The sequence below is a fragment of the Columba livia genome, chromosome 1 (assembly GCF_036013475.1).
Source record: "Columba livia isolate bColLiv1 breed racing homer chromosome 1, bColLiv1.pat.W.v2, whole genome shotgun sequence".
NCBI classification, from domain to species: domain Eukaryota; kingdom Metazoa; phylum Chordata; class Aves; order Columbiformes; family Columbidae; genus Columba; species Columba livia.
Window position 1 is genome coordinate 75,281,854 of NC_088602.1, and position 12,469 is coordinate 75,294,322.

A 12,469-nucleotide genomic window follows, 5' to 3' on the forward strand; every position below is an offset into this window, starting at 1 on the left:
CAATTTCTAGGTGGAACCAAGAAAGGTCAAGGTAACCACAGAGACCAGCAGTGGAAAGGCTTGTAATATCCCTGCCTGTGATTTACTCAGATCAGGAGGAAGCTGGATCACCGGAGCTTGGTGCAGCCCTGTTTTGCCATGGATGGAATGGGGTAGAAGCTGCAGGAAGAAGCTGCTTCTTGTGGAAGTGGCTCTAGAGACCCTACATAACCCTGGACTCTGGGGAGGCTCAGCAGCTGCCCACACTAGATCTCAGCGAAGCAAGTCTGAGCTGTAAATTATAGCGTCTGGCCCTTGGCTGCAGCTAGAGCAGAAGCAAATATATCCAGCCCTCATGGGAGCAGGCACTCTGAGACACCAGAGGTTAATAACAATTCCCTGAAAAATTTGGTGTAGTCCAAAACTAAAACAAGCAAGAAAAAAAAAGAGATAAAAAAGGTGAGGAGGTTAAGAGATTGATAATTCAGGGTTTCATTACCTGCTTGTAGTCAGCAGACCATAAGATTCAGAGTCTGAAGGTGTTAACTTTAAAATAATTCACATAGCAGCAACCATCCTTGCCCAAACTGTCCTGAACAGGACCACACAAACCACATAGTTTGAGCCTGGATAAAATTTCTTTTTAGTCCAGTGACATCCGAGCTTGTGTTTTTGTCTAAGACCATCTGCAGCAGAAGTCACATATTCTTTGAATGGACTTTTCTAACCAAAGCATAGGTCAAGGGAAGTTTTTCACCTGGTCCTTTTGCTGAATTTCTTCAACATGGACTGCTTTGGGAGTGGATTTACAGTCATCTTGGATACTTTCCTGCTTTGTTTCCTGGTTTTGGTTCCAGCCTGCTGGCTGTCTCCTTCTGGAGTGACACAAGGGAGACCAGGCACAACTGCCAGCACAGTATATGCCAGGATCCAACCGGGAGCATAGATGTAGATCGTGCCAGACACCCAGGGCCTTCAACACAGTCCATGTAGACCTTGTGCCCTCACACACTTAAGCCACACCCCAGGATATACACATGCCCTTGATATTAACTGTAAAAGCACTGCTTTGGCAAGCTGCAACTCAGTCTCGTCTCTAAGACTCTGGGTGCTTTGAATTGAAAGATGAGTGAATGCCTCCTGTGCTGTACAACCACCAAAGTGCTCCACAGAGCCCAGATCAGACCCAAGACAAGTCGTTTTCCCCAGTGACATCCATGAGCCACTCTGCTCGAGAGAGTATGAGTCCTGACATCAACCACTTTTTATCAGCTTCAGGGACAAGGCTCTTCTTTCTTTAACCCAGCCTGCAAAGGCGGCATAAGCAGTACTGAGTGCCTTTCTCCATTTAACCACTGGAGCTATTGAAGCTTCAAGGTAGTACATGACACCACGGTTGACACTCTCCAGGGCAGAGAGACCCTGCAGAAGGATCTAGACAAATTGGAAAACTGGGCGATCACCAATGGCATGAAGTTCAACAAGGGCAAGTGCTGGATTTTGCAGCTGGGACACAGCAACCCTGGCTATATGTACAGATTGGGGAATGAGATGCTGGAAAGCAGCTCCACAGAGAGGGATCTGGGGATTCTGGTCGACAGCAAGTTGAACATGAGCCAACAGTGTCCCTGGCAGCCAAAAGGCAGGATATAATGCTACTAGAGAATGTCCAGAGGAGGGCTACCAAGATGGTGAAGAGTTTAGAGGGGAAGCTGTGTGAAGAGCAGCTAAAGTCACTTGGTTTGTTCAGCCTGGAGACGAGGAGACAGAGGGCAGCTCCAGCTTCCTCACAAGGGGAGGAGTTGTGGCAGGCGCTGATCTCTTCTCTTTTCTCACCAATGACAGAACCTGAGGGAATGTCAGGAAGATGTGCCAGGTGAGATTTAGGTTGGACATTAAGAAAAGTTTCTTCCCCCAGAGGGTGGTGGAGCACTGGAAGAGGGTCCCCAGGGAGGTGTCACAGCCCCAAGCCTGACACTGTTCAAGAAGAGACTGGACAACACCCTCAGACGCTTGAGGTGAACTGTGGGGTTGTCCTATGCAGGGTCAGGAGTTGCACTTGTTGGTCACTACCAACTCAGTACATTCTATGATTCAGCCTAACATAAACAGGGTGAAAAACAGAAGAGAGAGTCACAAAACAGGTGAGGAGACTATACTGGATTTACTGAAAAGGCACACTGAAAATATCTAAATAGGTCTAGCTTAGATTATTTTCTACTTCTCTTCTTAGTCACTGTACACAAGTGAATAACATCCATTTGTCTGTCTGACCATCCTTAGCTTATTCTATTCCAGGCGCCATAAAAAAGAGGGAACACTTCCTATATGTGAGAGGATCTTGTGGAGGAAAGGATGAAAACTCCATTGTTAGAGGATTTGAAACTGGAGAGCTGAAACCCTGCTAGTTATACCCTGGGGAACTACCCTTCATAAGCCTTCAGAGAGATGAATTAACCTTTTCTCTCTCAAGGGTGTTTTACCCACCATCACCATAGTCATCCTGGGAAAAAAAGGAACTCTGGTTGTTTCCTCGCCTTGCAGACAAGTTATGCTGAGAAGTGCCATCCTCTAGCCAGGTGTCTTCACACCATTTAACTGGGTTAAAAAAAGCTGTTGTCTGTGCTAAATTGCTTCCTCACTTCACAAGGTGTGAAAGCCTTTTCTCTCTCTCTCTCATGTGTCCATGCTTCCCTTCTTCTGGGGAGACAGCTGGTCTGTTTTTTCAAATGCATTCTGCTCCTTAAATGCCATCTCTGAGACAAATCAGGTCATGTAGAGCCAGGCCCGCAGAAGCACTGAGGTGACTCAATCCTGTGAAATCAATGGGAATCAGGTGCTTAAATTTCTTTGTGAGTCTGGCCCTGAGTGGCCTTGAATAACATCAGTAGGAACATGCATTGTGCTCTAGTCAAGATTAGAGCATGGACTGACATGCACCTTAACCCCACAAGTACCATAGGTGATTAGTTGGTTCACCGCTACTTCACCTAGCAAAAGATTTCCACACACACCTTAGTGCAGGTGTCATGAGAAAGGAATGACTTGAGGTCCCTATATTGTTACATGGAGAATATGGGTTGATTTTTTTTATTAATAATCAGGTATCATATTTCCCTTGGGTTGTGAAGCAGATTATTGACGACTGTCAGTGGTCCTACAGATGCCTTCTCTGGACTTGTGGCACAGGGCTTTCAAAATACCAGGAGACAGCATCAAGAATCAAAAGGCTCTGAGATTTCATGTCACATTAAAGAGGAGCTCCTATCTAAGGACAGAAAGGAGTAGGATACCAGGGTGATGACTGGGTGTATAGCAGCCTGATCCTAGGATGAACATTAAAGAGAATGACATATGCTATATGTTGGTGGGCAGAGAAATGCCAGCAAGGGGATAGCTATAAAGAGGAGGCCATATAGTATTGAAAGGCATTTTAATGGAAAAGTAAGTTCTTTCGTGATCTCTCCATCCCAGCATCCAGATTACAAAACTATGTGATTATTTTTCCAAGGCCAGGCAATGAGATACACAGGAGACAAGTGGACAAACAGCAAGCAAAGGACCAAAGTACTCAGACCCATTCTTTCTTTGTCTTTGCCTGCATGTGGATGCAAACACATGGAATATTTGAAAAACATCTAGTTTCTCCATTTCTCCTTTCCTGACCTACCAGCATGTGGGACATTCAGAAGGGCCTGGAGGTTATAGTAAGACTTTCTTAATTCTTTGCCATAGTTTGACCCCTCTGTAAGCTGCAGGTTTAGAGATGGAAAATGGAAAGGTGGCCAGAGATTAGAAATCTTCTAGAGGTTATGGCTCCATGCGACTTCCACATTCCTAATACCTGAGAACCAACCTCTGCCCTACCTGTGTCTTAAACACTAATTCCTTATCTCCTGCTCTCTCAGTTATGTGACAGCAAGGAAAGTCTCACTTACAGGAACAGACTGCCTGGGAAGGGATGTCCTAGAAACCTGGAGGTGTGGCAGACAAGCAGATGGGGATGGTGAGAGGATCATCTCTCTAGGTTTGGAAGATGTCATGGATTGTGTAGTTAGGGACATAAAAGCTTAACAGTGTGTTTCATAAAGGCAAAGCTTTGCACACTGGCTTCACTGGGTATGTGGGTGTGGTCTGAATAAAAAAAAAAAAAAGGACATTTTTAATTGTCTATGTCCCTTTATACATCCATATAACTATGTGTGCACCAGTCTCACTGATTACAAGTCCTTCTGCCATTGAAGGATCTATGATTTCTCTCACACTAAATGAAACAGAGGACATTTACTCTGTGTAAAATGACAATACATTGCATGCACACTTGAAATATCATGAAAACGTCAACATTAAGTACTACTATTGATTTACTTTATACATAAATGTGTAAATGGAGGGGGTGTGTGATGGAATACTAATATATGAAACCTGTCCTTACCAAACCTGATTCCTGGCTGGGAGCTCTAGATTCTGTACAAATACTATAATAATAATTACCTTATTCCAGCCACAATACTACAACCAAGATGTCATATGCACATGGCAGATAAATAAGACAGACAGTTTTCTTGTTTTTTACTGAAATGCTTTTGAATACATTCTGGCATGGCTGACTCACCCTTTTAGCCTTCTGAGGAATATAAATTGCTTTCCAGGAGCTTCACTATATACAGGTTATTTTTGAGCAGCTTTCTTAATTAAGGCTTATCTGCTGTGTGCGTAATCCACAGATGAAGAGCCCTTGTCTTTTTTTTGTGTGTGTGAACAGAAGTTTACCTCTGAACAATCTGTTTTTCATCCAACCCATTGTGATACAACATGATACAACATGTGATACTATATGGACACCGTGTCCTACCCCAGAAGTAGCTGCAGGCCAGTAGCCTGAGAATAAGGCATTTCAAATGCCTGGAATGCTTCAATGGGGAAGGACTGAATAGAAACAGGATTCCTGAGGGCCACAGTTGGCACAGACAGACTATTAGTACATTTCTTTCATCCATGACCTTAAACTCCACCTCTGCTGCAGCCTCTTGTTTCTTATCTTTTGTATCTGAAATTATGCTGAAAGTACCGTGTTAGAAATATGTTTTGCAGTTACAAATGTTGCGTTCTGGCAAGGACTCAAACTGATGTCATGCAAACTGGTATAAGAGGACAGTGATGTCATCAGAATAGCAAAGGAGCCTTTTAACTCTGTAACGTGGTAGGTGTGGATAAGAGGTTTCAGTCTGACCTCCCCGGAGAGAAAACGTGCTCTCTCATTCCCTGCTAGGTACAGGGGTGGCTGTCAGTCAACAGCTCTCCATGAGTTCATCTGTCAGAATAGCAGGAGAGCCAACCCTGCAGTTCGCTGACCTCCTGCTGGCAGTGGGAAGGAGATAAGCCTTGGCAGAGCTGCATAGCCGAGGTAACAGGGTAACACCTCTGGAGCCAGAGAGGCATGCATGCAGCAGGCCATGCTTCGTAATTGCTGTCCTGGTTGGTGCAGGAGGTATGTGGGATGTGAGAGCAGCAAGGCCAGTTGCAAGAGATATCTCCTTTCAGTCAGTGGTTTTCATATTTGTCCAGAGATGAAAAATTTTGTCACATTCACTAATGGTTTTGCAGGAATCAGGCATATGGGACTGGACCTTTAAGGTCTTGTAGTTATGTTTAAATTGTCTTTCCAGTCTCTCAGCCCTGCTGCTGTTTGAAGTTGGGAAAGAGAGTGAAAGCTAGGTCATCTAAGTGTTACACAGTGCTATAAAGGAGTACCCAGTCAATATTCATGTTGCTGTGGCTACAGTGTAGTGCAGGCTTACTCAACCTCTCCTTAGAACAGCTAGTCCAGGTATTAGTAGTTATGTTGCCACAGCAACACAAGTCTTACTTCAAGCTGAAAAACTTGCCTGAGGAGCAGGATGGATGAGCCTGTGCAGAGTTCTGCACTACCCTGGCTGAATCACAGCTGTTCTGTGAACATGCTAGTTTAAAGGTACCTCAAATTTGTCTCCATCCCCTTGTGCTGCAATAGGTGGAAAAACTTATCCCAGATGCTGAATAACACAGTGCAGCGGTAGCTATGCAAGCAAAAGACGTGCATCAGCAGTTACAGCATGCTAATGCTTGCACCGTCTTTACACATAACCATCACCTGCCCTTTGACAAGCTGAGATGAACATGAAAACTCACTTTCCATACCACATCACTTATTGCACTTGGGGAAATGTAGATGTAACTGCTCAGCTGTGCCTCTGTGACAGTTACAACAACCATTTTGTTCCTGGACATAGTCAGGAGCACAAAAACTCCTTGTGCTGCATTCTCTGTATTAAGATCAGTTATATATTCGTTCACAGGCTTTTTCTCTCACCGCCTATATAAGCATCCTGGTGCCTTGTCTCAATCCCAGACTTATTTCTGCTGTATACAGACTCTGCGCAGCTGTATGGAGAGGCTCTTTTCATTGATGATTTGGGGCTGCTCATTCTTTGGCCACCATACCCACTCAGGCTCAAGCCTGCTTACCGGGTGAATGACCTCAGGTGGGCACCGGTGCTAGGATGGAGGATCCTGGAGAAAAGGAGGCTGAGGGGAGACCTTATCACTCTCTACAACTACCTGACAGGAGGTTGTAGCATGGAGGGTCTTGGCCTCTTCTCCCAAATAGCAAGTGATAGAATGAGAGGAAATGACCTTAAGTTACACCAGGGAAGGTTCAGATTGGATATTAGGAAAAATTTATTCGCAGAAAGGGTTGTCAGGCATTGAAACAGGCTGCACAGGGAAGTGGTGGAGTCACCATCGCTGGAGGTGTTTGAAAAACATATAGATGAGGTTCTTAGGGACATGGTTTAGTGCCAGGGTTAGGTTATGGTTGGACTCAATGATCCTGGGAGTCTCTTTTGACCAAATTGATTCTATGATTCTATTCTGTGCTCTCTGGGGACCCAGGGGGAGATAGTGGATACCACGTTTGCCATGCCAGTGGCCAAGCATTTGGTTCACTGACACAGCCTTGCTCACATGTATGTGCCTGACCCTGTCTCATACCATGAAAATGATCTCTTCCAGTCTGTTTCCTGGTGACTGCTGCCAGTGTGGTCAGTCCTTTCTAATTTTCTTCACAGGCACGGTGTTTCCAGTGCCACATGTGCATGCTGCAGTGACTTCTTCTCCCTTGTTCCTGCTGCTCTCTTTTTGAATGTATTTATAGTCTGTCACCTCTCTCTTCTGTTCTGGTCCTGGGCCTTTCCTCAGATGGCACCTCTCAGTTGCAATGGCCTTGGGGGTGGTTTTCTCTTCCCACCCAGGAATAAATGCTTGCTATGTATCTCAACCAGATTGTTTTCTTTCTTTTATGACTTGAGCCAGTGAGGGAAACCAGGTGCAGACAGAAAAGAGGCCGGTGGCTGTGCTTCTGAGTAGCTCTTTTGAATACTTCCCAATGAGAATATTAATAGAAGAGTGTCCTTTCATCAATATGCAGTTGAGCTGTTACTAGGCCAAGGTCTGCTAAATTATTGGGCTGAGACCCCATCTGGAGTACTGCATCCAGCTCTGGAGTCCTCAGCACAGGAAAGACAGGGACCTGTTGGAGAGGGGCCAGAGGAGACCACAGAAATAATCAGAGGGCTGGAACAGCTCTGCTGTGAGGACAGGCTGAGAGAGTGGGGGTTGTTTGGCCTGGAGAAGAGAAGCCTCCAGGGAGACCTTATTTTGGCCTTTCAGTACTTCAAAGGGGCCTACGAGAAAGATGGGGACAGACTTTTTAGCAGGGCCTGTTGTGATAGGACAAGAAATAATGGTTTTGAGCTAAAGGAAAGGGGAGATTTGGGCTAGACAGGAGGAAGAAATATTTTACAATGCAGGTGGTAAAGCAGCAGAACAGGTTGCCCAGAGAGGTGGTAGATGCCCCATCCCTGGAGACATTCAAGGCCAGGTGAATAGGGCTCTGAGCAACCTGATCTAGTTGAAGATGTCCCTGCTCATGGCAAGGGGGTTGGACTAGATGACCTCTGAAGGTCTCTTCCAACCCATACTATTCTATGAGTCTATGGTATGTTCTGCAGACTCAGTGGGGGTTTATAAGCTGAGCATTATCTCTCTGCAGCAGACCAACATGATGTACAGGCTCTCTTTTGGTTCCCGTTAAGACTCTAATGCATGGCTTAAGTCTAAAAAACATGGGGAATGCCTGCTCTTTGTTGCAAGGCTCAGTTCCCCCCAATAGTCAGAGAAATAACAATACTCTGCTGAAATTGGAAAGACTGATGTCTATCTGCCTATTATTCCTTCATTGAAACAGTGAGTGGGGAGCAGAGGCAAAGTGCTTGGAGTGTGTGCAGGCAGGGTATTTGTGAGGAGTATATCCTGTGAGTATCTGTGCATGTCTGACAGCACGCATCTGTTGTGGGGCGGGCAGAAATTCTATTCTCCATTGGCAATCCTGAGCCAAAAAGCTGTAAAGGACAAAACACTTTGTGTCATTAGAGTCACACACCTGTGAAACAAGGTGTCATTAAAAAGAAGCAAAGACTTGAAGGCAAAGGTGGATTTGGAAGGACTGTGAAAGTCCCCCTTGGGAGAATGTTTTGAAAATGAGTAGGGAAAAAAAAAGGGTATATTTCAAAATAGATGGGAAAATAAATCATGAGAACAGAGACAACCCAGCTGGTGTAATCCTCTCCACACAGCCAAGGTGCTCTCAGCATTGCTGACAGAGATGATGAGGTGCTTTAAATTCCTTTTACAAACTCCCCATGTCTGTCCAGCCTTAGGATGAAATTGAAGCCACCTGGCTTCAAACCCATACCAAATGGAAAGGCTGCTCTGAAAGCTGTCATCGGTTAGCAGGAAGGGAAGGTGAGGCATTCTCAATAAAACCGGAGCCTGGGCTGCACCTGGAGAAATCTTAACTTATGTCCCTGTTTTCTTCTCTTTCTTCCTCCCTTTTTCTTCTTCAAAGGTTGAAAAAAATGAGGATGGAGACCAAAAGATCGAGCAAGATGGCATCAAACCAGAAGATAAAGCTCATAAGGCAGCCACCAAAATCCAGGCCAGCTTCCGCGGACACATAACAAGGAAAAAGCTCAAGGGGGAGAAGAAGGGAGATGCCCCGGCATCTGAGTCTGATGCTGCCGACAAGAAAGAGGATGGCCCTGCTGGTGGAGCGGCCGAGAACAAAGAGAGCGAGGCTCCTGCCGCCACAGAAGCAGCCGCCGCTGACAGTGCCCAGCTGGAGGAGGGCAGCAAAGACAGCAGCGCGCCAGCAGAGGAGAAGAAAGGGGATGGAGCCGCCGACACGGGCTCAGAGCAGCCAGCCCCACAGGCTGCCACTCCTGCTGCCTCCTCGGAGGAAAAGCCCGCTGCTGCTGCCGAAACGGAAAGTGCCACTAAAGCTTCCACTGATAACTCGCCGTCCTTGAAGGCTGATGAAGCCCAAGACAAAGAGGAGCCTAAACAAGCCGACGTGCCTGCTGCTGACACCACTGCCACCACCACCCCTGCAGAGGATGCTACTGCCAAGGCAACAGCGCAACCCCAAATGGAGACAGTGGAGAGCAGCCAAACCGAAGAGAAGACAGGTGAGTGAATGCTTCTCTGGGGAATGGGCCTCTCCAGAAGTGTATGCCTCTCTGGACTCTTGGGGACGTATGTGAGGCTAGCCAGCAAGAACTTGTGTGGAGGTTAGGCTGAGGGTTAACAAGGGAATCGCCTTGCTGGGTTTTGGGGGTAGGGGCAATTGCATGTTCTTGGTAACAGCCTCTTCCCTGCTTCCTGGCAGCTGTTGGAGGTACTGCACCTCCTCTCAAGGCTCCTGTTCCTCTAGGTGGAGGCAACATCCAACCGCTTTTTCCATGGCAGCAGGAGAGCGTCACCCAACTGGGAGGCTTGGAGAAGCCTGGGAGACGTCCCTGAGCTCTCCATACGCTAAAGAGGGAGGTGAACCTTGCCAGTCACACTAGCACAGGCAGCTGCACTGGGACAACGAAACAGCCTGACCTGATACCAGCTCACTGGAAGCTGCCAACTTGAGCTGAAAAATCTCGGAAGACGAAAGCGCTCTCATAGTGCAGGAGACCACTTATCTTTGCTAGTGGGAATGGTCAAGAAGGAGCAAAACGGGGTCTTTTTACCATCTGCTTGTGAATGGATGAGATTCCTGGTACAATCCAATCCTAGTCAGGACCATCTTGCTGTCAGCATTGCTTATGGTTTCATCCACACCAATACTTCTAGCCTCTGTACTTGGAGTAGCCTGTGATGGTCATACTTGCATGAAGCTTTTAGATATGTCATCTGGGTCAGCCCCACATGGTAAGAGAATCAGGTAGAGAAAGGAAAGATTAAAGGCCCTGACAGTTCAGTGAGTGCAGAGGGAAGAGAGGGTTGAATGCAAACAGTCGCTCTAGGAGATGTTTTCAATTCTTTGCTCTTGACCAAGTGCAGCTCCACTTAACTGGTTCCCCTGGGAAGAGGTGAAAAGTTTTGAGAGGCAAAAGCGAGCATTTTTGACAGAGGTGTAGTGCTTCCAAACCATAAAGAAGAGCTGGTTTTGAATTGTGATACTGAGCTGGGTAGAAAATGCATCAAAGACTCGAGGATACTTTTGCCCTTGTTCTTTACCTTTCCTATGTTATCAAAGAAAGAGAGCATAATTTTTTATTATTTTTTTTTTAATAACATCAGAGGTAGGCACCACATGAAATTCAATCAAGAGGCAGTGTCAAGCATAACCAGCCTTTGCATTCATTAGACATTCAGTTGTACATGGCATTCTGCATTCATTAGCTTGTTGGGGTAAAAAGGTAGCATATCACTCTGATATTCATAAACAGCCTGATGTAAATGTTACAGAGCCTCAGCACCCAGTCTGCTGAGTCCACTTGCTGGTATTTCTCTCTCATTTCATTTGGTCTACTACTTCTGTTCCACAAATTACAATTCCCACTCTCTTATTAGATTTCCAAGCTTCATAGCTAACTCAGGGCTTCAGGTGACTTTGTTTCTGTTCAACAAAGTGGACAGATAGGAAAGAACAGACATCCAAAAGGACAGAGAAGCTCATGCAGAACATTTATGATTTAAGATATGGACAAGAGGAGCGGCTTTCAAGAGTGTGAGTCTAAACTAAATGTACACAACAAAGGGTTGCTAGTTTTACCTTCTTTCATGTAAATATTTCTAGATCCCTTTGCACTTACTTTCCCTGACAAGTTGAGTGGCAAAATAAATGTCATGTGATATCTGAAAGCTAATTTGTTATGTTGCATGCTGTACTTGCATTGTTTTTATACTTGGGCAAAGGTATAAACATCAATGGCAAAGATAGGACAGAGTGAATCAGTGTTTTGGGATCCTCTGTACACAGGATAATGGGTACCAATTAGCTCTAATTTAAAACTTGGGATGCCTTTTTCCTAAACAGGACTAGTGATTCTGCTTTGAAATAACATTCTAATTTTACTCAGATGAATCTGCTCTAATGGATAGAGGTAGGAAATTCATAGTAGTAGGCTATTCCATTTGCTTAATTTTACCTGTTTTGAGTCACCCGTCATCAAAGAATATTTTCTTCCTATGTAGTATTCTATGTTATTTGCAGGTATCTTCCCAGGCTCTTGTTGGCTTTAATATCATTTGAAGTGTACAACCATTCATGGCCACATGATTTGAAGTGGGCATTTAAATGCATTATTTAATATGCATTTGCACATGATATTGTTATTATGTAAGTATCTAGCCAACGGGGTAAGTTGGAAAATCTACAATCAAATATATATTTAAAAATGAGTTTTCAGCGATTGTCTGAGTGTTTAAGACTGGTATGTGCATCTATTTATACTTACTCAATATGTATGCAGTAATACTCAAGCTTACCAATGTTTGCAGAAAGCAAATATGGAAGCTGTGTAGCCACAGTCAAACTGATAATCTCTTTAAAATGTTAAGAAATATAGATATGATATCAGCCTTCACAAATTCCAACAACTGAGTAAGTGCCCTCAGAGCCATTCAAGAAACAAATGCAAAAAATATTAAATAAGCCTTCTTGTCCATCTCCTTGAGGCTGCTGGGTTGTGTTCTGCAGTACACTCTATAGCACAATATCCAGAATAGTAAGGAACTACTTTCTCCCTAAAGAACATTCCATAAAAGGGCATCATCACAGTATAAAAGTTCCCATAGACAGGAAATATTTCCTGACAGAAAACCTATGCTTTCTTTTTCCTGTCTCCATCCTATTACTCCTTCTCATCTCTTTAAACCTCTCTGTTTCTCTCTTGGTACTTACTCTTTCCATAGACTTAAAGACATATTCTGTGTCCTGACCTTTCTCCCAGTCATCACCCAGTAAACACAGCACTGGTGACTGCTGGCACGGCTGTAGTGGCTTGGTCATTCATGAAGGAGGGAGGGCTACCAAACATCTGCCACTCCAGTCCTCCTCCAGCCTGGGGACAGATCCTCTTTCAGCTTCATCAGTCCCCTTCTCCCAGAAGTCATC

The 12,469-nt window shown here is 45.0% G+C and overlaps 1 protein-coding gene across 1 annotated transcript in view; it reads left to right on the top strand.

The window, feature by feature from the left end:
* The window catches only part of GAP43 (growth associated protein 43), a 63,626-nt gene that overhangs the window by 25,715 nt on the left and 25,442 nt on the right, over positions 1-12,469 (top strand). The window contains exon 2 of the mRNA XM_065063077.1: positions 8,927-9,545. Coding sequence (XP_064919149.1) covers positions 8,927-9,545 — 619 coding nt within the window. The remainder of the gene's footprint in view (positions 1-8,926; positions 9,546-12,469) is intronic.